We start from the raw sequence: 27,911 nt of genomic DNA, 5'->3' as shown, positions 1-27,911 counted from the left end.
GTCCTCGGTGCTGAAGCTCGTGCACGAGACTGATCTTATGCATTAGCAGCGAATCGCATCCAATCACGCGCCTGCTTGTTGCTAGGAAAGGCTGAAATGCTGCTTGCTCACCTTCTGTCGCTGGAAGAGCCTCACATGTCCTGGCGCGGCTGTGCTCCACTCCTGTGGGAATGTTATGTCGGGAATTATGATGTTATGTGGTTGTCCGTGCCATGTTATTCTCCGGGATTGATGCTGCTGAGACTGCGCGCGCTACATCCGGGGCTGCTGGGAAATCACGGCACCTGACAGCCGCCGATTCACTAATGCTACTATGACGAAGGCTATGACGATTGGTGTATCTGAATATTCATGAGCCTAACGCTCGCTTATTGGACGGCAGCAGCGTGACGTCAGCGCCAATGATTTAGCATTCAATACAAGACGCGGCGATTGGAGGACGTAACGCAACGTCAGCATTGTCTAATTAATAATAATAAAGAAACCATTGCTATTACATTCATTTTTACTCGTTTAACTCGTTTAACCTTTCAGTTTGTAAAATTACACTACTTTTTTGTTTGTTTTTTTTGAAAATGTATAACATTCATACGTTTTTTTTTCCCTAATCTCTCAACAGGAAAAATATTGAACAAACTTAGAGCAAAGTTTTTTTAAACAAACTTCAAAATTCTAATATTACCTCGAAACTACATGGAAATAAAAAAAAACAGCAAGATATAAAAGCATCCTGAGGAAGACATATAAAAGAAGCTATCGCCAAAACTTTGATCATTTCAAAATGTTTATAGCATTAGCATATAGCCATGCCTTCGCCATTGGAGGATTACTAAGCAGCATCAGCCTAGCCTAATTAATATTCAGAGCCCTCGCCATTGGCCGGAACGCTGCATTGGTCGATTAATATTCATGAAGTCCACTTCGCCATAGTAGCGGTCCTGATGTCTCCGAACTGATGATGATGATATCGATGAAATAATCCTCAACACTTCCGATCGTCACACATGTGGATCCGCTTCGTAGAGTATATGGGATGATGACGTCACACTTCCGCATGATTGAGATTCTGGGATTATAAACATTGACACACTGATGATTCCCTTCAGCGTTATGGTACACTTGTGGTGTTCCTGGTCAAAAATAGCTCACATAATAACCACATACTGGATTCAGTCTTTTGTTAACAATTTGTGTTTCGTTTTCTATTTTCTGGAACTGATCTGAGATCGTGAACAATACAATATTTATTTACTAGGCACATTTAAAAACATCCCAGGCTGAACAAAGTGCCGTACAGGATAGAATAAACTCTTAAGTAATAATAATAATAATAATAATAATAAATTAAAGCTGCAAGCAGAATTTATCGGGGTTCAAGCAGTTAAGGCCTTTAAGCACCAAAGCATCAAAAGACATTGTCTTATGTAGCAAGCATTTAACCACTGAGATCATAGATGAAATAGACCATGTTTCCACATTTCAGGGTGATTTTTTCATGATTTACCATGAATCTAGCATGATTTACCATGGTGTCCATTGATGTACCATGTTCCAATATGATTTACTACAGTTTACCACGATTTACTATGCAATAGGATGGTGTATAATGCATGCTTACACACACACACACACACACACACACACACACACATTTGGGTTATGTTATTGTGAAAAACCATGTCCTACCACAGTTTACCCTGATTTACCACATTTAGCATTGATGTGAAATGTCAGTACAAATAAACTGATACACTCTGACAAAATATGAATGTGTTATAATAGTAATTGTTATATAAGTCATTTTATATTGTCTATATACATATGAATGCAAAAGCACACGTGAAAAGACTATTAAGAAGAAGAGTGGCCAGCAGAGGGCAGCAAAAGACCAATTATTGGCTCACTTTCATTTTGTTTCACCAGTATTCTGCACTGAAGCAAACCATTTTTTTGTTAATGGTTTTTTGTTAATGGTCTTTTGTTTTTGTTTCAGCATTCGTGCTTGAACCCCTAAAAACACAATAAAATGAACACAACAACAATAGATAAACAATAATTACCAAAATTAAGCAGTATTAAAGGCCAAAGAAAATAAATATGACAGACGGGGCTAATCTAATGTGGAGAGACTGTTTTGAAGTTTAGGGCCCGCAGGTGCAAAAGCGCCATCACCTCGTTTCTGGTTTATGTATTTTATGATACGAATGATGCCTCAATTTCTAGATTTATGGGTGTACATGTTAAATGTATTATTTTTTATTGCCTTTAATTGTGTAATAGCCTAATTCATAATTTCTTCCAGATTTACATAGTTTAAAATTGCATTTGTGTTTTGGATTATTAAAACAAATAAATCCCATATAAAATCATGAGTTTTAATGCGACTTCTGTTGGTTATAAATATTCAGCAGGATGGGACTGAAGAACGATTAAATAATCCACAGCACCGTCAGTGGTTCATCTACGCCTGTGAAGCTTTATTTGAGAGATTTCCAGTCACAGTATGTGGTTTCCCAGTCCATAAATCCCGTAAAAGCACAATATGAGCTGATCTTCCCATTAGAATCATGAGACCGGCTCCACCGAAGACAATAGGGTCAGTGTTCAGACGGACCCGTGACCGAGATGCACACCTCAGCTGTTCTGCAACACACGTGTGTGTGTGTGTGTGTGTGTGTGTGTGTGTGTGTGTGGACAGAGCGAGTCTGTGTTCGGTCATGAGTCTTCCGTCACTCAGGCAACCGCTGGAATATTGACTGCGAGTACATCTAATAATCCTGTCCGTATGGAGACGCATCCGATGCTCAGATCTCAGTGCTCAAACACAGCCGAAGCCTCCATTCCTGCAGATTAGATCTTTAACAGCATGTGTTAGTTTCAGAAATGCAGTCTCAGTCAATCAACAGTAGATGCACGCATAACATAAGTGCATATAGTGTGTGTGTGTGTGTGTGTGTGTGTGTGTGTGTGTGTCATGAACAGACGGGCTGTTTCCTCATAATGCGCAGGAATGAGGAGCGTCTCCATATAAACCTCAGATTCTCAGAGTCTTCTGTCCCTGCGTCGGTCTCCTCTTCTTCAACACAGTAGATCTCCTCTTCTTCACTGTAGATCTCCTCTTCTTCACAGTAGATCTCCTCTTCTTCAACACAGTAGATCTCCTCTTCTTCACTGTAGATCTCCTCTTCTTCACTAGATCTCCTCTTCTTCAACAGGTACAGTCGATCTTCTGCTGTAGATTTTCTTCAACACACTTTAGTAATCACCAACAGTGGTCGAGAGTTTTGAAGCTTTAGATTTGATCTTGTTTTTGTGACGTCTCAGATTTACAGTAGTAATAAAGATCTGATCAGCTCAGGTTCTGCTGTTAAACATCAATGTTTGACCTTCAGGTCTTAATTATTGATTTATGATTCACAGATCAAGTAGTTTCGAATGATGATCTTCTGTGTAAAAGCAAGAAGAATAAATACACTGGTGGTCAAAAGTTTTTTTTTAAATGTTTTTTAAAGAGTCTCTTCTGCTCAGAAAGCTGTGTTTATTTGACAAAATTACAGTAAAACAGTGAAATATTATTCTGATATAAATCATCTGTTCTCTATGTGAATATACAGTAAAGTGTAATTTATTCCTGTGATTTTCAGCATCATTACTCCAGTCTTCAGTGTCACATGACCCTTCACAAATCACTCTAATATGAGGATCTGATGATCAAGACACACTTATGATTATTATCAGTGTTGAACACAGTTTAATATTTTTGTGGAAACTAATACATTTTATTTTTCAGGATTCTTTGATGAATAGAAAGTTTAAGAACTGCTTTTATTTGAAATATAATCTTTTGTAACTTATATAAAAGTCTTTACGGTCACATTTAAACAATTGAATGCATCCTTGATCAATAAAAGTGTAAATCTCTTTATTTTTTTTGTCTTTATTGACACCAAACTGTAGTTTATGACGGTTTCCACAAAAATCAAAGCAGCAGAACTGTTTTCAACAGATAATAATCATAATGTTTCTTATGATTCAGCACATTAGAATGATTTCTGAGGAGTCGAGGAGCACGTGTTTGACGTTTGTGATTGTTTGATCCTCAGACATCATGAGTTGCCCGTCCTCTGGTCAGCAGGGCCTTTACCCTCAGAACCCTCAGCAGTCGGCTGGTACCGTATGGCCCGGTCAACCCGGTCAACCCTGCCAACCCTGCTGGTCCTGCCAACCCAATCAGGCGAGTTGGCCAGTTAACCAGCCCAGCGCATCGACCCCTACGACCTGGCCGGTCCAACCCACCCAACCAGGCTGGCCAAACCCTGCAACCATTCAACCCAATCAACCCAATCAACCCGGCTGGCCAAACCCTCCAACTATTCAACCCAATCAACCAGGCTGGCCAAACCCTGCAACCATTCAACCCAATCAACCAATCCAACCAGGCTGGCCAAACCCACCAACAGTACAGCCAGCTCAACCCAGCCCACCCATCCAACCAGCGCAACCCAATCCGCCAATCCAACCAGCGCAGCCAAACCCACCAATCCAACCCAACCCTCCAGTTCAGCCGAACCCACCGGTCCAACCAACCTGGCCTGCTCAGGTACCCGTCCCGTCTCCAGTCTCCCCAGCATGGCACGGTAACCCTGGTCAGCCCGGTTGGCCCGGTCAGATACCCGCGGGAGGAGTCCCCCAGCCGTGGCCCCCGGCGCCAGCGACCGCTCCTGTAGTAAGACACTAAACCAGCTCATGATGAGTCGTGGACAGAACAAAACCAAAATAGGGAAAATAAAGAGGGCAAAATAGCAAGCTTATCTGTAGGCCAAAGGTCATGTGTCCAGTCGCTTCATGTGTTCAGTTAACCTGAGGAAGGAAATTTTTGATTAAATGAACAAAACATCAAAACACAATGAATAAAAATCTTAAGATTGATTGACAGAAATATTGCGAATAAAAACCTGAAGGTTGATTGAACGAAACATTGGTCGAAACATAGGGTTATCTGTAGGTCAAAGGTCATGTGTCGAGTCGAACTAGGCGGTTGGTAGTTGACACACCCGTCCATGTTTCATCTATCTGACTGTAGTGTTACCAAACACGAGTCTCACTGAAACTCTGTTTTGTCGCTTGATTCCTGAATCAAATCCAGTTGAGAAGCGCAGCTCGGTTTGATCATCTTTATACCCGCAGGATTGTGTAGATCATGTAGAAATTTAAACTTTTAGATGGGTTCATCATCTGCTCAAGAAGGAGAAAAACCCTGAGGACGTTTTGTTCAATCAACCTTAGCAAATAAAACCTGAATGTCAATTGACCGAAATGTTAGGAAAACAATCAATGTCTAATAAAAATCAATGTTTTCTCTCCTTTCAGATGGTTCCTTTCAACATGAATTTCCCCCGTGGCATCTATGACAAGCTAATGCTAACTATCAGAGGACAGATTAAACCAGATGCTAAAATGTAAGTGAGCACTAAAGAGATTATTACCATTATGTACCCATTGTAACCACGCTTAATAAAAACCTGAGGAGGGTCAATTGGAGATGGTCCTCGCTGCAGAACACGAAATCCATGGGGAGGAGTTTGATCCAGATCCAACCCCTCCCACTTTACATATACCTAAACCTACTCAGCTCCACCCCCTGATCCCTAACCCCACCCCTAAACCTACCCAGCCCCACCCCCTGATCCCTAACCCCACCCCTAAACCTACCCAGCTCTACCCCCTGATCCCTAACCCCACCCCTAAACCTACCCAGCTCTACCCCCTGATCCCTAACCCCACCCCTAAACCTACCCAGCTCCACCCCCTGATCCCTAACCCCACCCCTAAACCTACCCAGCTCCACCCCCTGATCCCTAACCCCACCCCTAAACCTACCCAGCTCTACCCCCTGATCCCTAACCCCACCCCTAAACCTACCCAGCTCCACCCCCTGATCCCTAACCCCACCCCTAAACCTACCCAGCTCCACCCCCTGATCCCTAACCCCACCCCTAAACCTACCCAGCTCCACCCCCTGATCCCTAACCCCACCCCTAAACCTACCCAGCTCCACCCCCTGATCCCTAACCCCACCCCTAAACCTACCCAGCTCCACCCCCTGATCCCTAACCCCACCCTAAACCTACCCAGCTCCACCCCGATCCCTAACCCCACCCCTAAACCTACCCAGCCCCACCCCCTGATCCCTAACCCCACCCCTAAACCTACTCAGCTCCACCCCCTGATCCCTAACCCCACCCCTAAACCTACCCAGCCCCACCCCCTGATCCCTAACCCCACCCCTAAACCTACCCATCTCCACCCCCTGATCCCTAACCCCACCCCTAAACCTACCCAGCTCCACCCCCTGATCCCTAACCCCACCCCTAAACCTACCCAGCTCCACCCCTCAGATCTAGATCCGACTCCGCCCCCTGGATCTTGTGTACTGCTATGAGGTGCTACTGGTCGATTGAACAAAACATTGCGAATACAAATCTGAGGAATGATGATTTAATGAAACATTACAAATAAACGCCTGAGGACAAGCAATCTTCCTCAGGTTATTATCCACAATTTTTTATTAAATCAACCTTCGCAAACATTTGCAAAGAGGAATGTCGGTTGTATAAAACATTACAAATAAAATTTTGTGATAATGCTCATTTCAGTAGAATGGGGGATTTTTACATTTTTAAATGTCAGAACTTTAAATGATAACTTGCTTTGGAGCAAAACATGAACACAGTTTTTTTTTTTTCTGTCGATACAAAAGCTGCTACTAACATTTCTTGTTCTGGGTCAAGGTTCACCATCAACTTCCTGCGCGGTAACGACATCGCCCTTCACATCAACCCTCGATTCAACGAAGGAGGAAAAGCCATTGTGGTCCGCAATCACAAACTGGGGGAGCGCTGGGGCAAAGAGGAGCGGGAGCTTCTGGGGCCGTTCCCCTTCATGCCGGGACATCACTTTGAGGTAAACGATACGCTGGGGTTCGAACTCCAAGACCCTCTGCCTAAAAACAAGCTGTTGAAACGCCTCCCGTTTATTGGTGGGATTAAAGCCCCAGGAGCGTCCAGAAAGTGATCTAGTGTGGTTCTGTAGGAGTGTGTGCGATTGACATGAAGACGCGAGTGTCACTGCTGTAACCTTCACGTCTCTCTGTAGATGAAGATCCTCTGCACCTTCACGGAGTTCAAGGTGGTCGTCAACAACACACCCACCTTTGAATTTAAGCACCGCATCAGAGAGGTCAACCAGATCGACCGCATCAACATCCTGCATGACGTCACGCTCACGTCCGTCAACGTGGACACGCTCCCGTGAGCGAGACGGGCAACCGAACTAACCATGGCCGAGGGTCAAACCTACCGCTTACAGACGGACCCTCGACTAAACCAAACCTCACGACACGACTCCAGAACGCAGAAAACTTCATATAATAAGGCTTTGTATGTTAACATGATGAACAATACTTCTAACGCATTTGTTAATCGTAGTTAATGATCATTTCAACAATCACTAATACATTAAAACTAAATGTATCGCTTAATCTTGAAATAGAGCCGAGCTACTGTAACTAATGTATTGCTTACTGTTAGATAATGCTACTTATTGCATTGCCAATAGGACCTTATTGTAAAGAGTATTCTTTACCAAACAATGGAGTATAACTAAGAAATACTTCACAATATGCTCAATTACTGTGATTGGATGTAAAAGTTCCTGCTTCAAATGAAATCATTAACTTGTTTCTAATTTGCGATAAATGAACAGGGGATTCTGACAAAAATGTGTCCGCAGTAAATATGAATGCCCACAAAATCCAAGATATGACTGCAAAAACAGCACTTGTATAAAATCTTGATTTTTATATTATAACATGATATAATTAAGGAATATCGCAAGAGAGCCGTGTCCACCAATATGAGCACGGTTGCAACTGTGATATTGATTTTATTCAATAAACAATGTTGTTTGTAGAACATTAATCTGGACATTATTGACGCTGGTGTGATTGTGGTTTAGCTGCACAAATTAATCTTGTTCGTGATTTCAATGAATTGCAGCTCTATATTATTATTCCAACTGTTTGATTAGATATAAGACATTTCTCAGGCAGTAGATGTAGATCTTTTGGATGAATTTAAGGAGTGCTGGTCTGGTCTCGGTTTAGGACTATTGTTTTTAACTGTTAACAAATACAACTTTTGATTTGAAATACCTTTAGTAAATGTTGAAATTTAAGATATAAATTTAATAATAATAAATGCTGTAGAAGTAATGTTCATTGTTATTTCATGTTAACTAAACCTTAATTTCACATCTGAATTTTGCCCTGCCATCTTTACTTTTATACTGTCATTCTGTGTCATATTTGTGAAGTACGAGATCCTGAAAATCTGTTATAGTGAAATTGTCAAATGTGTTGATTTATCAGTAATGAAAACTTCGCTAGTGATCTCAAGACGGTGCATAATGATGATTAAATTAACACAATAACACGTCATGCAGAGCTTACTAAGAAATACTAATATTGAGTGTGAATTAAAGTCAATGTAAATGAATAAAAAAAATATCTACTTTAAATACATATTTCAGTTTATTGTGTGAGAAATCAGGGCAAACTAAATCACGGATCACAAATAAAATGATTGTTTAACATGTAATTAAATTATCACTAACATGACACACATTATTAACCTGTTTGGCAATAAAACATGAATAAAATGGACATCCAAAAATTGTAAAACAAAATCATGAATCACAACTGGTGAATTATAATAAAAATAACACCCACAAGACTTTAATTACATAAGTGGGTGAATTAGAACAAATTAAAAAGTAATTTGAAAGGGGAGCATGGGAGTATGGAGAGTATGGGGAGTATGGAGAGTATGGGGAGTATGGGTAGTATGGGGAGTATGGGGAGTATGGAGAGTATGGAGAGTATGGAGAGTATGGGTAGTATGGGGAGTATGGGTAGTATGGAGAGTATGGGGAGTATGGGGAGTATGGGGAGTATGGGAGTTTAGGGAGAGTATGGAGAGTATGGGGAGTATGGAGAGTATGGGGAGTATGGGGAGTATGGGGAGTATGGGGAGTATGGGTAGTATGGGAGTATAGGGAGAGTATGGAGAGTATGGAGAGTATGGGGAGTATGGAGAGTATGGGGAGTATGGGTAGTATGGGTAGTATGGGGAGTATGGGTAGTATGGAGAGTATGGAGAGTATGGAGAGTATGGGGAGTATGGAGAGTATGGGGAGTATGGGAGTATAGGGAGAGTATGGAGAGTATGGAGAGTATGGGGAGTATGGAGAGTATGGGGAGTATGGAGAGTATGGAGAGTATGGGGAGTATGGGGAGTATGGAGAGAATGGGGAGTATGAAGAGTATGGGGAGTATGGGGAGTATGGAGAGTATGGGGAGTATGGCGAGTATGGAGAGTATGGAGAGTATGGGGAGTATGGAGAGTATGGAGAGTATGGGGAGTATGGGGAGTATGGAGAGTATGGGGAGTATGGGGAGTATGGAGAGAATGGGGAGTATGAAGAGTATGGGGAGTATGGGTAGTATGGGGAGTATGGGTAGTATGGGGAGTATGGGTAGTATGGAGAGTATCGGGAGTATGGAGAGTATGGGGAGTATGGGTAGTATGGGGAGTATGGGTAGTATGGGGAGTATGGGTAGTATGGAGAGTATCGGGAGTATGGAGAGTATGGGGAGTATGGGTAGTATGGGGAGTATGGGTAGTATGGAGAGTATGGGTAGTATGGAGAGTATCGGGAGTATGGGGAGTATGGAGAGTATGGAGAGTATGGGTAGTATGGGAGTATAGGGAGAGTATGGAGAGTATGGGGAGTATGGGTAGTATGGAGAGAATGGGGAGTATGAAGAGTATGTGTAGTATGGAGAGAATGGGGAGTATGAAGAGTATGGGTAGTATGGAGAGAATGGGGAGTATGAAGAGTATGGGTAGTATGGGGAGTATGGAGAGTATGGGTAGTATGGGGAGTATGGAGAGTATGGGTAGTATGGGTAGTATGGGGAGTATGGAGAGTATGGGTAGTATGGGTAGTATGGGGAGTATGGAGAGTATGGGTAGTATGGGGAGTATGGAGTGAAGCGCTACACCTGCTGCTGGAGTCTCTCCTCCAACGAGCGCAGCAGCAGAAGAGAGTACTGCTCCAGTAATGCCAGTGTGGCCTTCCCCTCTCCCATCACGGATCCGGTTCTGCCCTCTCCCATCACGGATCCGGTCCTCCCCTCTCCCATCACGGATCCCGGTGATCCCGGCACTGAATCCAGCTCGGATCGTACGAGCACTAGAGCGTCTGACATCAGCTTCTGCATCTGCGTCTGCTCGCCGCTGCGCTCGGCATCATGGGACATCAGCTGAACACACCAGCAATACAGCACTCAATCAGTGACTCTGACTCTAAAATCACATGATTGTAAAGTGTGTGTGTGTGTGTGCGGCTCACCGTCCGATAGAGTCCCGTGGCTCTCCTCACACTGATGCACAGATCGACTGCGGAGCGTCTGCAGGCCTCCAGACTGACCGCCGGCTCTGTCCACACACACATCACCTCCGTTACACACACACCCATCAGCTCCGTCACACACACACATCAGCTCCGTCACACACACACATCACCTCCGTTACACACACACATCAGCTCCATCACACACACACATCACCTCCGTTACACACACACATCAGCTCCATCACACACACACATCACCTCCGTTACACACACACATCAGCTCCGTCACACACACACACATCAGCTCCATCACACACACACATCACCTCCGTTACACACACACATCAGCTCCGTCACACACACACACACATCAGCTCCATCACACACACACACACATCAGCTCCGTCACACACACACATCAGCTCCATCACACACACACATCACCTCCGTTACACACACACATCGGCTCCGTCACACACACACACACATCAGCTCCATCACACACACACATCACCTCCGTTACACACACACATCAGCTCCGTCACACACACACACATCAGCTCCATCACACACACACATCACCTCCGTTACACACACACATCAGCTCCATCACACACACACACACATCAGCTCCGTCACACACACACACATCAGCTCCATCACACACACACATCACCTCCGTTACACACACACATCAGCTCCGTCACACACACACACACATCAGCTCCATCACACACACACACATCAGCTCCATCACACACACACACACATCAGCTCCGTCACACACACACATCAGCTCCATCACACACACACATCACCTCCGTTACACACACACATCAGCTCCGTCACACACACACACATCAGCTCCATCACACACACACATCAGCTCCGTCACACACAGTTATGAGGAATTCAAATATTACACACATCTCTTAGACTCATTGCTTCTGTTCCCCTTTTGTAAGTTGCTTTGGATAAAAGCTTCTAAAGTTTTCTAAATGTCACCATTCGTTAACAAGTATTCTTTACTTCAATGAGTTAATTGTTTCTGCATTAATTAAATTATTACATTGGAGTTCCCATTACATTTCTGAAATACATAACTGAGACAGTTTCCTCTGATAACAGATCGCTTTAAATTGTAATGTGTCCAAGCAGCAGTACAGGAAGTGCATGTGTTCTGTGAAAAGCGCTACACAAATAAATGTGGATTTCATTGAATTAATCATGCTAGAGGAAGAGGAACCTTGATCCTCAGACGTCACAGAGAAAGCCTTCACTGCCGCTTGAGGACGCTGTTGCGGGTCAGAGGTCACGTCCCCTGATGACCCCGGGTCAGCACGAGGAGAGCTGGATCTGCTCGGCCACTCAGCAAACGGGCTGCTCAGGCGCTGACAGGCACGAGGTTTTAGTTTGGCTGGAGCGTTTTGGAACGGCAGGGTCACGTGGAGGTCGTCGCCGATGGAAACGCACCGGCTGACCTTGGCCCTGGAGCTGGTAGTGGGGCTCATGTAGGAGCGCGAGTGGAGGACATCGATCCTCTCCAAACTCAGCTTAGACAGGCTGGGACGCGCCTCTCGATGGAGACGGGACTTTTGAACTGGGAAAAAATAAATATTTAAATAAAACTCATAAGAAGGAAAAAACAGCTTGTTTATGCTTCATGCATGTTTGTCACCATTCACCCCCATTTTATCTTAATACAGTTTAATTCACAATATTATAATATTCCTTCAGGATTATAGGCAGAAATTGAATTGTTTTACACCACAAACGCACTTCTAGAAGAATGCTGAAAAGATTGGCATACACCAGGGGTGCCCAATCCTGCTCCTGGCGATCGACTGTCCTGCACAGTTCATCTCCAACCCTAATCAAACACACCTGAATGTGATCCTAATGACCTTAATTGGCTACTTCAGGTGTGTTTGATTAGGGTTTGAGATGAACTGTGCAGGACAGTCGATCGCCAGGAGCAGGATTGGGCACCCCTGGCATACACACACTCTTGGTGTGTTTGGTATGTTGAGGTTTGGGCTGGTGCGGATGCTGACCGTCAGTGGCCGGATGGAGAGCTGAAGCAGATCTGTGCAGGCGAGCAGGAGTGCTGCTGGTGTACGGGTCACTCCTCAGGGAGACGCAGCGCTGGTCCAGATCCCGATCCATGATCTCCATCAGGGGTCTGACGCTCCGCTTCACCGCCGGCTGATGGAGAAACACACCGCCCGTCCTGAACATGGAGAAGCTTGTGTTACGGCCTCACACACCTGCTGCAGTCAAGCACATCAGACCGATCTACACAATACCTGCCGGAGGAGACGGAGGTCTGGAAACGGGCCGAGATCCCTGAGAACAGATGAAGAGCGAATAAGACCTTACATGTAGAGCTTCTGAACTGATGAACTCACCGAACTGAACTGAATAATGCCTCAGCTGTCTTCTGTACAGCTGCTTTACAGATAAACGAGTCTCATATTTGATGAAGTTTGCATCACTCATTCTGTTTAGCGTCTCTGAAACTATATGTCCTGTATAAAGCGCTGCAGAAATAAAGCTGACTGACATTCATGCATTTATCCAAAGCAACAGCAAAAGAGGAGCAAATCTGAGTGAATGAGTACCGTCTGCCGGCCTCCGCGTGTCTGACGCTTCATCCGGATCGTCATCAGAGCCGAGCCGCTCATCTGAGGAAACGAGGAACAACACTGAGCTGGGGAGTGTGCCGTCTCGTCTTTAATCGGTTATATTTACATTCTTGCATTTGGCGACTTTAAAGTGTTCGTTTCTCAGAGTCTCTGCACTCGCAACCAACGGAAATCAATAAATATTACACCATTCTCACATTATTAAAAATGAGTACTGAGGGGCAGACTGAAACAGTCTTCATCATTAACCCTCAAACCGTATTCATTGTATAGCCCTCAATCCCGTAATTGTGGAAAAATGTGGGCACAGAGGACTCAGGTGTGATCCTAATTTTTATGTATTATAAATGTTATATCACTGTCTTCGATAAAGTTTTGTCTATCCATTTATGGTGTTTTTTTAAATTTTGGGGGTATTTTGGAATTTATATACTTCAAAAAGTACCATATTTTCTATGTAATTTATGCTTATTTTTATGTTTTAATTTTTTATTTTTTTTAACTACATTAAAATATCATTCCAATAAGTTCTTAGAGCTAAAATCTAAAGATGAAGTGACTTTGCTGTCAGCTGGTGTCTTATTTTGGTATTAAATTATCCAAAAAAACAATAATATCAATAGCAACTATATGGCTATAGTACTTAATGGCTGCATATATAGACTTAAATACACTTGTTTGTTTACAGTTTGAGTGTGTTTCCTGTAGTGTTCTGTGTGCTGTGGACAGCTGGTACCACAGGTGAAGCTCTGACGCTCCGCTGACGGAGTAAATCATCATAGATGTGTGTGTGTGAAAGCCTGTGGTGTGCTGTACCGTGGCGTCTGTGATCTGGACTGGATCCGCCGCTGCCGTAGCCCACGGAGGCGCCGCTGACGGGACTCTGGGCCTCGATCTGACAGTAATCCGGGTACAACACGACCCCATCCGGCTCCGGAGCGCTGGCGGGAAGCAGCCACGCCGAGAGAGGACGAACCGCACGCCGGTTACGCCAATCCTGAGGAGCAGAACCACGACACTGACGTCTGGACTAAACAACTCGCGCATGGACAATATTCTGCTGAAGACGCCTGAAAGAGTTCTGTAGGGCTGAATCAGTGACCTTTTATTAATCCCAAAATTTAACAGAAACTGTGACCTTTAAAAGTAGGTCATTTCCGCATTAAACTGTCCTGATACTTTACTCCACATCATCCGAGATGTTCATGTGTTTGCTGTAGCTGTGGAGTCACACTGATCATCATGTTGAACTCTTCCACAAGTGTCCGCAGTTGCAGTGTGTGTAAACGTGCACATTAATATTATAATAAGATCCTCTTCATACGTCACTAGAAGCGAAATCTGATGGGTTTATTTATAGCATGCTCTCAGAGAACGGCTCACCAGAACACAGTTACTGGGCTTCACTGTTCACGGTTTCTGTGTCGATTATTTCACGTACACACGGGGAAAGGCAGATTTTCATGATGTGCCTCTTTAAAGAGTAACTAAACACTTAACCAACTTTTTTTAGTTAATGATCTGTAAGAATGGATCTTTATTAATATCAGTCATTGATTCGAGTAACTTTTTTGGCATCTGTTTATAAAGTGTTCTATGGTGTAAAAGCGTCTTAGTGCTGCCCTCTTCAGGTTGAACGGTGGCTACTGCAGTTGGATGTTCCGCACCTCGTGACGTACGCAGGTTTCAGCTCACCCGTGGCAGTATAAAAACCATCTTGTGTCGTCAAAACCACTGTAGGGAGTCAGGAATTGGGATTGTGAGTATTGAAAACGATCAGGATAGAGTGTTTTAGCATCTATTTCGTCCCCTCTATCTCCGCTGGGGTCTGCCCACTTTTTCAGCATTTTCAAATATTGCCAGTGGGTGGAGTCGGGCTCTGACCAGGGGTTTAGTTACCCTTTAATGTGAGTTCTGAAGGTTCACCTGCAGGCTGGAGGAGCTTCCCCGGTGCCCAGCGCCGCTTCGGTTCTGCCCGGCGCCGTCAGGAAGAGCATCGAGCTGCCGTAACTCCAGCATGGACTTCACCATCAGCTCCACAGACCCAGAGCGGCAGGACCAGCGCCGGCGGGGCCGACACACACCCGGGCCCTGCAGACACACACCGCATACATGACGTCTCCCAACGATACGACGAACACAGAGAGTCAGAAGACCGACTGCAGTTTAAGATACAGACCTTCACCGGGTTCCCCTCGTGTCCTTCATCAGATGCACCTTCAGGAGAGAAGACAGCCTCACATTAAAGGAGTAGTTCACTTTTGAAAAACTTTAGCTGATAATTCGAATTGATTTGGAAAAAGTTTTGTTCATTTTGTTCGAACAGGAGAGTCACGAACGCGCATCACAGAACAGAGCAAGGCGAGCATTTGAGCTTATAAAACTTAAACATTGTTATTTATTTATTAAATCAGCGATCGCTTGATAAGACCCTTATTCATCGTCTGGAATCGTTTAAAGTCCTTTGAACAGTTTGCACTGAAACTCTCTTTTGGACCTTGACCCGTTTGGTCCCCATTGAAGTCCATTATATGAAGAAAATCCTGGAATGTTTTCATCAAAAACCTTCATTTCTTTTCGACTGAAGAAAGAAAGACATGGACATCTTGGATGACACGAGGGCGAGTAAATTATCAGCAAAAGTTTTTTTAAAGTGAACTACTGCTTTAAAGTCTTTAGGAGTTCAGGTGTGTGTGTGTGTAGGAGTGGAGTGTACTTGGATCATATTTTGGGGACACAATTGTGGTTAAAGTATGGAATTTAAGTCATGTTAGCTCATGCCCAGAAAGAGGTTTTGTCTGTTTTTTTGTAATTGTAAAAATGTTGAATAAAAGCAAGGGAAGTGTTTCTGACCCATCGCCTCCTCAACACTGCCCAAACGCTGACTGTGGTCCTTCCGTCTCTCTGGTGAGGTCACGGATACATCATCATCATCATCATCATCATCATCTTCCTCTCGGTGAGTGTCAGACGAGCAGCTCGTGATGGATGGAGATCTGCGCAGTGTGAATCCACTCGCGGACCGTCTGAGAAAACACACTTTTAGAAATAAGTAAATAATAATTCACTTTCTCATTATATGAAACACTAGAATAGACCGAACGAAAACACACACAGGCCATCTGACCAATCAGAGCAGAGCAGCTCTCAGAGAGGCGGGGTTTAGAGAGACTGAGAGAAGAGCTGATGCTGGAGGACGTTAAAGTGTGTTTGACCTTCAGCGCATGTGAACCTGCAGCAGGAGCGACTCGCTCAGTCTGTACCTGAAGGGATTGCTTCTAGCGCTCGGCCCGCTGGGACGACGTCTGCGCTCCGACAGTCGCTCCCTCATGTTACTGGTCAGCTCCGGAGCGAGTCGCCACACAAACACACAGCTGAAACACAGCAGACGAACACACAGCGGGATAGGGTTGGGAATCCAAAATCAATTCCAGTTCTGGAGTCGAATACGTGTTATAAGATTAAACCCGTGAAGACGAGGAGGACTCGCCTGTCCGCTGAAGCCGACACCAGACGCCTGCAGTCGCTGCTGAAGCTCAGAGCCGTGACGACCTCTGTCAGAGAGAACAGCCAATCAGCACACGAGTTCCCACAGAAGAGTCAGCGAGAGTCTGCCAACCTCACCTGAGTGTCCGAACGCGGCGGCCACACACTCTCCGGTCCGGACGTCCAACAGGCTGATGCTCTTATTGGAGGAGCTGGTGGCCACGTACTGACCCGACGGATCCATCCGAACCTGCAAACAGACTGATGATGATCTCCCAGCGCCACTTACGTTACGCTCCATCCAAGAGTGCCATTACTGCGCAAGAGTTCGTTTAACATTGAATGTGTAGCGAGAACCAGCCGGTCTGACCTTCAGCAAACTGCCGTGTTCAGTCTGCGAGCCTTTAAAAGATCTCTTCTGTTTCCCGCTGCTGATGCTGACCACTCTAGAGGACACACACACACACACACAGTCATGAACACAGGTGTGCGTCGGCACCTCATCCTCTTCTCTGATTGGCTCCTCCGCTCACCTGACGTTGCGGTCCTGACAGCCGACGGCTGCATACTTGCCGGAGGGATCCACGTCCATGTCAGTGGGAGTCGTTTTCCGAACCACATGATGCGTCTGTTTGAACGCGGTTCCTCTGACAGTCTAAACAAACCGGGGTTAATATAGTCAACTAAAACCGTAAATATCTCATTACTTGAAATAAATATTAACTGGATATAATATAAAAGAGCCAGCGGGCCTTTAAAAAAAATTTTAAAAAATAAATAGTGTTTTATTGAGAATACAAAAAACGGCATTTGTGGCGAGCAGGACGCGGCCGACGTGAGTGTTAATGACCGTCACCCGCGAGCGAGACGCACCGTCTCTCGATCTTCAGCTCATCGCTCATCTTTTGATGGAAATAGACAGGCAGCAAATTAAACACATTAATCGATTGTCTTGCGGACGCATCAATGCAGCGAATCGGCGGCTGGATATTCGGTGGATCGATACGAATCGATTAATATTTCCACCCCTAGTGCTCGCTCAAAGCTCTGGATCACAGTGGGTTTCATCGGATCAATCTCAGAAAACAGCGACACGAACACCACGAGCCGAACTCCTCCAGTCGCAGATACACTACAGTGTTTGAGGGCGGGGCTAAGAGATACTGTTCAGCCAATCAAGACCGTATTATGCTAATGAGTAACACAGGTTGATCAGGAAGTGAGACTGAATTACTCGTTCTAGTTCAGAATCACTTCTTTCTTTTAGGAGACAATAATAGTTTGACAGCTTTATTACACACTTATGAAAGATAATATCCGTAAAGCACAATAACTCACCCTGTGTGCGGTTCGGATGTACAGACTCTTATCCGCTCCGCAGCTGATGATCCTCAACTTCCCGTCACTGGCTACACACACACACACACACACACACACACACAGTTTGTACGGCTCAAACTCATTTCATCTTAATTCAAAGTCACTCTGAATTCGAATCATGTTTCACACTGGCTACTAGCGACTCGTAGCGACTACTTGCATATTTACTCTGTGATGCGAATAATAACCAGACTCTCACCGGCGAAGCGTACGGACGTGACGGAGGACGAGTGCTCATCCAGAGTCTGAAGCAGACCGTAGTCTTCCTCAACATCCAGCACGTGGATCAGCCGGTCTCGACTCGCTGTGGCCAGCAGGTTCATTCCTGTCTCACACACACACACACACACACACACACACTCTCAGGTCTGGGCTCTGGGAACGCTGCAGTGGATGGATGGACACACACCTGTGTGAGGACTGGAGTATTCCAGACAGGAGATCTCGGACTCATGCGCTTCAGCTCTCAGGATCTCCTTCATACACGTCAGGTCATGGATCCTGCAAACACACACAGCATCATAATCCATCATAACAGTGATTATAGCACCCATCTGACCAGCCGTACCTCAGCGTGCCGCTTCGGTCTCCGGACGCCAGGTGTCTCCCGTCAGGACTGACGCTGATGCTCCTGATGCCGCTCGAGCCGTCGGTGAGCGCAGTTCCCTCCGCGTCCAGCAGGGCGGCGGTGTCGTCGCTCATGTAGAGGACGTGAAGAAGATCCTGAGAGAGGAGGAGTCAGTCCGTCACTCGTCAGAAACACCAGCATCGCCACACTCAGCGCTCAGACTCACGTTGCTCAGCGGGCCGGCGCTGTGAGCCGCGTCTGACCTCCAGATACGGACGGTGCCGTCAGAGGAACAGCTGACCAGCGGCTCAGAGGAACCGAACGCCTGCGAGCCGTCCGTGGGGAACATCTGGAACACAGTTCAGATGAACAAACATTACAGTCTCTCCTGCTCAACAAAATACAGTAAAACAGTGTACTGTAAATCATCTGTTTCTATGTGAATATACAGTAAAGTGTAATTGATTCCTGTGATCAAAGCTGGATTTATCATCATTACTCCAGTCTTCAGTGTCACACACACACACACACACACACACACCTGCAGATCCCAGACGCAGGCCGAGTGATACAGCGCCGAGTGGACTTTGCGCACCTTCTGCACATCTCGCACGTCCCACACGTATAAACTGTGATCGTTATACACACAGGACAGCCAGCGGGTCACAGGGTCAAAGGTCACCGCCACCGAGTCTGGGTACCGGGCATCAGGCTTTCTGCTAAAGAACAGAGATCGGATCAGATACGTCTCGGGTTCAGATGGGTGGATGGATTGGTGTGTTGGTTAATGGGTTAGTTCACCCAAAAATGAAAATTAAGTCATTAATTACTCACCCCCATGCTGTACCAACCCCGTAAGACCTTCGTTCATCTTCGGAACACAAATAAAGATATTTTTGATTGAATCTGAGGGCTGGATCACTCTTCCATAGACAGCCTGAGGGACTGCCTCTTGACGGCCCAGAAAGTCATTAAAAGAAAAGGTTTAAATATTCCATGTGCCTACAGTGGCTCAACTATAACTTTATCAAGCGACGAGACTACTTTTTGTGTGGAAAAAAACGTAAATAACGACTTTATTCGACTTTCCATTACTTCCTTATGGGCGCATGCGCGAGAACTGAGACGAGACCGTTCTTCTTCGACTACTTTTTGTTACCGGCTGCTCACCGCTTAGGAGTTTTACCGCCCCCTACCGTATAAGATGACGTACTGCTTGTGAACAGAACGTTTTGCGCCTCCGGCTATATCAGTACGTCATCTTATACGGTCGAAAGTCGAATAAAGTCGTTATTTACGTTTTTTTTCGCACAAAAAGTATTCTCGTCGCTTGATAAAGTTATAGTTGAGCCGCTGTAGGCACATGGAATATTTAAACCTTTTCTTTTAATGACTTTCTGGGCCGTCAAGAGGCAGTCCCTCAGGCTGTCTATGGAAGAGTGATCCAGCCCTCAGATTCAATCAAAAATATCTTTATTTGTGTTCCGAAGATGAACGAAGGTCTTACGGGGTTGGTACAGCATGGGGGTGAGTAATTAATGACTTAATTTTCATTTTTGGGTGAACTAACCCTTTAATGGGTGAGTGGGTTGATGGACTGGTTTATGTATGGGTTGGTAAATGGTTGATGGGTGAGTGGGTAATGAATCACCTGGACTGTGTGACGCCGGACACCTCGATGCCCAGGTGATGTGGGCGGGGCAGAGAGCAGATGAACTGCAGGTCCGACGGGCTGAAGACGCGTACGGTTCCGTCGGCACACGCACAGAAGATCAGATCCTCCGTCACCGTCAGAGCATGAGCCGAACTCGTCTGCACACACGATCACGATCCTCATCCTCACTGGACTCACAAAATAAGACTGTTTCAAAAGACGTATGTGTGTGTGCGGACCTGCAGATGGACCCAGCGCTCCAGAACTCTCCGGCCGCTGAACACACACAGCAGTCCTGAGGAGGTGATGCAGAAGGTGCTGTCGGACCTCGGCCCGCGGCCACACGCCACACCACAGAAGAAGTTGTTCTGCATTTCCCCGAGGAGCGCAGAGCGGCCCATCAGCGGCACCGGCTGCAGAGCATCATGGGACGATTCGTCAATGTTGTCGTTTTGCTGTGACCTCTCAATGAGGAGGGTCAAAGGTCATAGACGTACCTTATGGGAGTGTGAGGGTTCCAGATACCAGAAGCGGACGTGTCTGTTCCCCGCGGTGACGAAGTGAGAGCCGTCCTCCGAGAACGACACCGAAGTCACCTTACTGGACACCTTATTAGCAGCTAGCAGAGTGAGCTTCTGCAGGAGGACCAGAGCAAACCATGGGTGGAGATCAGAGACGGACGGATGGAGGGATGAATGGATGGGTGGATAGATGGATGGATCAGTAGATGGGTGGATGGATGGATGGATCAGTAGATGGGTGGATGGATGGATGGATCAGTAGATGGGTGGATGGATGGATGGATGGATGGATGGATGGGTGGATGGATGGATCAGTAGATGGGTGGATGGATGACAGTGGTGGAGGAAGTACTGAATCTCAGTACTTAAGTAAAAGTACAAATAACCAGATAAATATTACTTTAGTAAAAGTAGAAGTAACACAATGACAAACATACTTAAGTAAAAAGTAAAAAGTACCTGATTTTAAATGTACTTTAAGTATTAAAAGTAAAAGTACGTGCATAATTTATTTTCTTAATTTCTATTTTCTAATGATTAATAAAACATTTAATTCTAACTCATTCAACCTAATACTCCTATAATGATGTTCAATAATGATGGAAAAAAAATGTTGTCACCATTTCTGAAACAAGCTTGCAATTAGGCAATATACACATCATGCTTATCCTTACTAGCAGCTGTATGTTAATAACTATGGCAGTAAACATATTAATTTATGGTGTAATTCTGAACCTCTTGGCTTGCCATAATCCTAACCAAACGTATAATACACACGTGTGTTTCCTATGCAAGTAAAAACAAATTTTCGTGTATAAATTGCACGGTAAACACACTGCGTGCGAGACGCATTTAGTGTGAACAGGTTGCTATGGCGACCAAACGTCACTGGTGAGACAAACGTGCAACGGACAGACGGTCAAATTACGTTTTGGCAGGGGAAAAACTGATCAGAAAATGTAATGAAAATGTAACAGAAGTTGTAGAAAAGTAGTGGAGTGGAAAGTAGAATAATTGCTGCAAAATGTAACGAAGTAAAAGTAAAAAGTATGTACTATTTATTCTACTTAAGTAAAGTAAAGATGTGTGAAAAATGTACTTAAGTAAAGTAACGAAGTATTTGTACTTCGTTACATTCCACCACTGATGGATGGATGGATGGATGGGTGGATCAGTGGATGGATGGATGGATGGATGGATGGGTAGATGGGTGGATGGATGGATGGATGGATGGGTGGATGGATGGATGGATGGATCAGTGGATGGATGGATGGGTGGATGGATGGGTGGGTGGATGGATGGATGGGTGGATGGGTGGATGGATGGATGGGTGGATGGGTGGGTGGATGGATGGATGGGTGGATGGGTGGATGGGTGGATGGATGGATGGGTGGGTCACTGGATGGATGGATGGGTGGATGGATGGATCAGTAGATGGGTGGATGGATGGATGGATCGGTGGATGGGTCAGTGAATGGATGATAGGTGGATGGATGGGTGGATGGATTGATTTGTGGGTAATCAGGTAATCAGTACCTTCCAGTCCCACAGGTTCAGGCTCATGTCGTGCTGTGATCCGACGCTCACGATGTATTTGCCGTTTGGTGAAAACGCCACACAGGAGACGCTGTACTTGTGCTCCAGCATCTCCGACACCAGCGTCCCCTCGGACACGTCCCACACGCTCACCGCGGGCAGATGACCGCTCTGAGGACGGAGAAATAGAGCAATGATGTAGATAATAGCGTAATGGCATTAATGCCCTTTAAAACAAATGAAGAGGCAGCGCAGGAGAAGAGTTATTATGTGCAAACTGCAGAAACTCGAAGTGTGTGACGTATAAACACACACATCGACCCGATCACACGCACTCACGTAAACACTACATCCAGAAGCAAGAGTCGTGTGTGTGTGTGTGTGTGTGTGTGTGTACACGTTGCCACTGAGAACTAAACATGTGTTTGAGTCTCTCACCTCTCCAGTGACGAGGAACCGGCCGTCGGACGAGAAGGACAGTGTGCTGATGGCTTTCCTGAATACCAGACAATATTCACAACATACATATCAAACAATATATTCATCTGTGTTTAGTGTGTGTGATGTTGCAGCTCCAATTCTCCTCTGAACTCCTGAAACGCCTCCATTAGTCTCGCGTTTCTCCCGGGAACGAACACGTCACAATATTCCTCATTATAATAATTAATATGCAGAATAAAGGGGCGGGGCCTGGTTGAGTTAGTTAGTAGTGTGTTAAATTGGCGGTTATGGAAAGGAGCGGGGCATTTCCCAAACACACTCGACCAATCACAACACACCGCTCCAGCCGACCAATCAGAGCACAGTGTGCTTTTCTGTAGGAGGGGCTTCATAGAGACAGGAAGTGAACAGAGCGTTACTGACAGACTGGGAAGAGAGGAGCCGCAACAATGGAGAATATGAGGAGAATAATCAACATTCAAGCAGGAGAACCTGTTCTAGGAGAGCCTGAACACATGAGGGATTAAAGGGCTTGTGATGTTGTGTGTGTTCACCTGGAGGAGCTGATGAGATGCTGTTGTGTGTTTTTGGCCGGGTTCAGTAACACAACGACGCACCTGAATGACACAAACACACACAAACACTGCGTTCAATCCACAAGTTCATTTACAGGCCTAAAGCTTTAACTAATGTTGTGTTTTCAGTGAGAGCTGGTTAATCTCTGTAACGCTCCCGGGAAAGAGCATTTCCTGAAACTCATCAACAAACCAATAACACAACGAGAGGAGGCTCACACGAGACGGGCAGACACTCGTGTTTTCTGAAAAATTCAAGTTTGAGTTTAAAACAAGATCTGCCAATGAGGTCATAAAAATGATAAAGTCCTCCTGTGGTGTAAATCCAGCGTTTAATGTTGTTTATGTGTGTGTGTGGTGTGTTTAATCCGCTTTAACACACACCGTGTGTAAGTTGATAAGTGGACAGCATTGCTGAGTATTTCCTCCTTAAAACTGCAGTGAACCAAAGACAGTCTCAAAAACACGCTTTGAAATCGCTGGTGTTTCTGACGTCACAAACCACCTTGTTTTAAGGGATAAAATGATTGACTATTAAACTAAAGCAACACTTGATCTCTCAGTTCTCCAGCATTCGCATCTCCATTTAAGAGTGTTTATATAATTATGCTGGAAAACAAGAAAGAAACACGTTTCGCAGTGATGGACACGCTGTATATTCACTCCCGTCACAGTAAACAGGCCGTCCCCCTGATGAAGGTGTGTGTGTGTGTGTGTGTGTCTCACCCAGCTGGATAAGCGATGGTTCCTGAAGACGGGTCGCATGTTAAACCGCTGTTCCCTGCGGCCGTGATGCCCAGAACCTTCTCTAACGTCACCTGATAAACACACGTTCCCACATCAGATACTACACAATCAGCACACACACACACACACACACACACACACACAGAGGACTTACAGTGAAGATCACTGCATCACACACACAACAAAACATGTATTAACCCTCATCCTTCCCTCGGGTCAGTGTTTTAAATTGAGTGTTCATGAGAGGGGTCGAGACCCCAGGACTTCTGTTGCACTTGAACCACAAATACACTTTTTAATTCGGATTCAAGGAGTTTTATGGTTGATTTTTTATTTTTTAGAAGTATAAAATCCTTCCCTCATGTTGAATTTTTCGGCCCCCTTAGGAATGCTTCAGTTCACGTAGAAAACTTATAAATGCTCAAAATTCAACCTAAAACTAATAACATGAGTACACTATAATAACAGAAACTAAACTACAAAACTAATAACAGAACTGCTCATCTGCATATAGAGATATACGCCCATCTAGAGTTATGAAATATCATGTGTTATTATTATTTCCACAAGAGGTCAAAGACTCCCACTGTAAGATATGTAGAGCTGAATTAAAATTTATTAGTTATGCATGAAATTGTGTTATTTTGAATTTAAGTTGAAAGAATGAGAGGGATGTGCTTAAATTACTACTTATTTACTATTAATTGAACAAATCTAGTAATTTAAAAGTAAAAAAAATAAATAAAAAAAATGCATTAAGCACACACACACACCGGAGCATCACGGGAATGCGCTGATGAGGTTAAGCTTGTCAATATCATCGACTCTTCACTGTCTCACAAACTCAAACATTTGCCCTTTGCTCCTGGTCTTACACAGAAAACATCATCATCATCATCATCAGTGATGAATGACACAACAGATCAGCACTTGAACGAATCAAATGCAATCAACAAATATCGATCAAATGATACAAAATCATCGGTCGCGGTTTATTAAAAGTTTCCTGTGATGTTTGTTGCAGTGATGAAACTTTTATAATTGTAACAAGTAAATGTAACAATCATCAAACTCATCAAAACAACAAGCTGCAGTTCGTTACTTCTCAGAGTGCTGAGAGCCGTGACCCTGACCCTGACCCTGACCCTACCCCTGCTCCACACTCGCTCTCGGCGTCCTTCATCATCACCTGCTGTCTCCTCAGCTCGTCTCTGCTCCTCTTCCTCAGCCGGACGGACGGTGAGCGCAGGAGGCTTTTAATGCGACTCTTGATGGTGGACGCCTCCATGTCCTTCAGCTTCACAGAGACCAGAGCTCACACACACACACACACACACATTCGTGTCAAACTCCAGTAACAAAATCTCAACAAGCGAGTCCTGAGTTTGAGTCACCCATACACAGTATTGAGGAATCACCCCTCACGAGCCTGCGCGCCCCCGCTAATCAGCGATCCTCCGATCCGATTGGCCTTCGAGACGCATGACGTTTCGCTGATTACATATTCATTAGCACCCAACGGAGATAATACCTCAATGTGAAATGGTAAATCATTTGACTTTCATATTTATATGACCTAAAACATTTAAGACTTTTACAAACAATACAAATAAGCACTAATGTGCCATTATTGTACATTTGAGGACGTTTTAAAATGTGTATGCAAGTAAATCTTTTTTTGTGTGTGAAAATATTTCTATTTTCTAAAAATAAAATGTATACAATGAATTTATGAAAAAAATATTTAAATAATACATTACATGCATTAATGTTTGTAGAAAAGATATGAATAAGCACTAGTGCCTTAACTGTAAAATATGAAAAATCATTTTAAACGCTTATGCAAGTAAATCATATTTCTTTGTTTGGAAAATATATATTAAGAGAATGTCCCACTTACTGCACATTTAAAAAGCACCTTAAACAGTTCCTAAAAAGTTCTCAGTTTTGTCCTCATCTTGAATAACTTTATTTATACAATACTGCCTGATTGTGTGCTAATGTGTTTTGCTTGATATTGCATATTGTTATTTTCTACTGCTGCACTATTTTATATGTTGTTGTCTTCCTGCCTCGGGACTACAGGTGAAAATTAGCATTTATGCTATAAGCTGGCTCATTTACAGTCTTTACAGAGATGTTAGTCTATCCATTAATGTGCACTGTCCCGATTAAATAAACAATTAAAATAAAAAAATAAAAATTAGACCTTTTGTGGACTTAACTGGTCTCTATGAATGTCATGCATATTTAATATATTTTTAATATTTATATAATTTTTTTCAAATAAAACACATTTATACATTTTTTATATTTTTAATGCATTATATGCATAAACATTTGTAGAAACTATATGAAAAAGCACTGATGTGCCATAAAACTAAATTATTGAGAAGAGTTTTAAAATGCTTATGCATGTAAATCATAACTGCTCATATTTAGCCTGGTGTGTGCATGCCTGATTTTACAGCAGCTCCTCAGACCTGAAAGGAAACCCGTTCACACGCATCACTTCCTGTCGGGCATAAGAAGTAACTCCTTAAAAACGGTAATGTTGCTACATTTATAAAGAAAATAAAACAACCAAAACATTTCTGGATATACAGTTTATTTTTGCACAAGGCCGTAACATGAACCCAATCCTGAGGCGGGTCCAATATGATAAAGAGGTGAATGTGCATAATTTAAAAACGGACAAAACAAGATTAATGCATGAAGATCAATCTGATCCAATCTCTCAGACTAATTTAATGATTTCAAATGACAGAAAACGAACACAGGCCTCGCCAACTCAAGCATGATTCATAAATCACAAAAATAAATCGGCTTGAACAAATCCATAATCCATAGACTGTGCAAAAATGTTTAGCATTAAACAAGAAGACAGATATCTCCCCAATGTGGGTGAACGAGCTCGTTATCAAGTCATTACCTGAGTGATATTTACACAACTGCTTTTTACAAACACTGTACAAAAACAAACAAAAAACTTAGGACTGGTTTAGGACTGGTGAAGGACTGTTGATGGACTGGTTTAGGACTGGTGAAGGACTGTTGATGGACTGGTTTAAGACTGGTGAAGGACTGTTGATGGACTGGTTTAGGACTGGTGAAGGACTGTTGATGGACTGGTTTAGGACTGGTGAAGGACTGTTGATGGACTGGTTTAGGACTGGTGAAGGACTGGTGAAGGACTTCAGGACTATGTTCGGCAGGCGTGAGTGTCTCTTCACCACTGAAAACACATGAAGATTAATGAACATTTTTTATTTTTATACAGGAACGCTGGATTGATCATCTGAGCTCACCTGACTGAGGTGTGTCTGATGAAGGAGCTGCTGATTTCTGTTCAACATGTAATTCTGTTCCCGCCACTGAAAGAGTCAGAAAACAATCTTAGTTCCACCCTATAGAGCTGCTGTATCATATTTCATAGGCCTCTTATTGATCAACATAATCAAAACATAATCTCCTGCTCTAATGCTGATATCTGCTCTGATGCTGATAACTGGTCTGATGGTCTGATGCTGATATCTGGTCTGATGGTCTGATGCTGATATCTGGTCTGATGCTGATATCTGGTCTGATGGTCTGATGCTGATATCTGGTCTGATGCTGATATCTGGTCTGATGGTCTGATGCTGATATCTGGTCTGATGCTGATATCTGGTCTGTTGGTCTGATGCTGATATCTGGTCTGATGCTGATATCTGGTCTGATGCTGATATCTGATCTGATGCTGATATCTGGTCTGATGGTCTGATGCTGATATCTGGTCTGATGCTGATATCTGGTCTGATGGTCTGATGCTGATATCTGGTCTGATGCTGATATCTGATCTGATGCTGATATCTGGTCTGATGCTGATATCTGGTCTGATGC

At 44.2% G+C, this 27,911-nt stretch overlaps 3 protein-coding genes across 7 annotated transcripts in view; 1 reads left to right on the top strand and 2 right to left on the bottom strand.

Annotated features, from left to right (window-relative positions):
- Positions 1 to 621, bottom strand: part of pak5 (p21 protein (Cdc42/Rac)-activated kinase 5) — a 38,463-nt gene extending 37,842 nt beyond the window's left edge. The window contains exon 1 of one of the 2 annotated variants that reach the window (XM_039690243.2): positions 112 to 621. The gene's annotated coding sequence lies outside the window, so the exon portion shown is untranslated. The remainder of the gene's footprint in view (positions 1 to 111) is intronic. The other variant, XM_039690245.2, reaches the window with a different exon arrangement.
- A 2,057-nt stretch (positions 622 to 2,678) lies between these two features.
- Positions 2,679 to 8,571, top strand: LOC120492114 (uncharacterized). Of its 3 annotated transcripts, none has more exons than XM_039690250.2 (5): positions 2,679 to 3,215; positions 4,104 to 4,600; positions 5,371 to 5,459; positions 6,792 to 6,963; positions 7,156 to 8,571. In XM_039690250.2, exons 2-5 carry the CDS (start codon positions 4,109 to 4,111, stop codon positions 7,312 to 7,314), a joined length of 912 nt encoding a protein of 303 aa, XP_039546184.2. In that variant the 5' UTR covers positions 2,679 to 3,215; positions 4,104 to 4,108; the 3' UTR covers positions 7,315 to 8,571. The 3 variants fall into 3 exon arrangements, with proteins under 3 accessions (XP_039546184.2, XP_039546183.2, XP_088975131.1); XM_039690249.2 differs by having other exon boundaries at positions 4,104 to 4,726; XM_089119005.1 differs by lacking the exon at positions 2,679 to 3,215 and having other exon boundaries at positions 3,976 to 4,726.
- mgab (MAX dimerization protein MGA b) overlaps positions 4,726 to 27,911 on the bottom strand; it is a 47,122-nt gene continuing 23,936 nt past the window's right edge. The window contains exons 18-46 of one of the 2 annotated variants that reach the window (XM_089118999.1): positions 24,009 to 24,100; positions 23,262 to 23,324; positions 22,705 to 22,762; positions 22,267 to 22,437; positions 20,707 to 20,844; positions 20,449 to 20,622; positions 20,207 to 20,367; positions 19,097 to 19,274; positions 18,782 to 18,904; positions 18,556 to 18,710; positions 18,397 to 18,488; positions 18,187 to 18,312; positions 17,946 to 18,016; positions 17,141 to 17,262; positions 16,978 to 17,053; positions 16,746 to 16,857; positions 16,612 to 16,675; positions 16,385 to 16,495; positions 15,975 to 16,147; positions 15,301 to 15,338; positions 15,048 to 15,212; positions 13,938 to 14,118; positions 13,098 to 13,160; positions 12,783 to 12,822; positions 12,531 to 12,706; positions 11,723 to 12,076; positions 10,474 to 10,559; positions 10,124 to 10,384; positions 4,726 to 4,860 (exon numbers count right to left, since the gene is read on the bottom strand). In XM_089118999.1, coding sequence (XP_088975125.1) covers positions 4,852 to 4,860; positions 10,124 to 10,384; positions 10,474 to 10,559; positions 11,723 to 12,076; positions 12,531 to 12,706; positions 12,783 to 12,822; positions 13,098 to 13,160; positions 13,938 to 14,118; positions 15,048 to 15,212; positions 15,301 to 15,338; positions 15,975 to 16,147; positions 16,385 to 16,495; positions 16,612 to 16,675; positions 16,746 to 16,857; positions 16,978 to 17,053; positions 17,141 to 17,262; positions 17,946 to 18,016; positions 18,187 to 18,312; positions 18,397 to 18,488; positions 18,556 to 18,710; positions 18,782 to 18,904; positions 19,097 to 19,274; positions 20,207 to 20,367; positions 20,449 to 20,622; positions 20,707 to 20,844; positions 22,267 to 22,437; positions 22,705 to 22,762; positions 23,262 to 23,324; positions 24,009 to 24,100 — 3,633 coding nt within the window. In that variant the 3' untranslated portion in view covers positions 4,726 to 4,851. The remainder of the gene's footprint in view (positions 4,861 to 10,123; positions 10,385 to 10,473; positions 10,560 to 11,722; positions 12,077 to 12,530; positions 12,707 to 12,782; positions 12,823 to 13,097; positions 13,161 to 13,937; positions 14,119 to 15,047; positions 15,213 to 15,300; positions 15,339 to 15,974; positions 16,148 to 16,384; positions 16,496 to 16,611; positions 16,676 to 16,745; positions 16,858 to 16,977; positions 17,054 to 17,140; positions 17,263 to 17,945; positions 18,017 to 18,186; positions 18,313 to 18,396; positions 18,489 to 18,555; positions 18,711 to 18,781; positions 18,905 to 19,096; positions 19,275 to 20,206; positions 20,368 to 20,448; positions 20,623 to 20,706; positions 20,845 to 22,266; positions 22,438 to 22,704; positions 22,763 to 23,261; positions 23,325 to 24,008; positions 24,101 to 27,911) is intronic. The other variant, XM_089119000.1, reaches the window with a different exon arrangement.

The sequence above is a fragment of the Pimephales promelas genome, chromosome 13, assembly GCF_988280905.1.
Source record: "Pimephales promelas chromosome 13, fPimPro1.hap1.1, whole genome shotgun sequence".
Lineage (NCBI taxonomy): Eukaryota > Metazoa > Chordata > Actinopteri > Cypriniformes > Leuciscidae > Pimephales > Pimephales promelas.
This window is presented reverse-complemented; position numbering and strand designations above follow the sequence as displayed.

Bases quoted from the DNA above. Each gene is read 5' to 3' on its own strand.
- LOC120492114 (XM_039690249.2), top strand. From the start codon at position 4,109: ATGAGTTGCCCGTCCTCTGGTCAGCAGGGCCTTTACCCTCAGAACCCT. The intron at 4,727-5,370 runs GTAAGACACTAA...CTCTCCTTTCAG, and splicing joins CGCCAGCGACCGCTCCTGTA to ATGGTTCCTTTCAACATGAA. The intron at 6,964-7,155 runs GTAAACGATACG...GTCTCTCTGTAG, and splicing joins TGCCGGGACATCACTTTGAG to ATGAAGATCCTCTGCACCTT.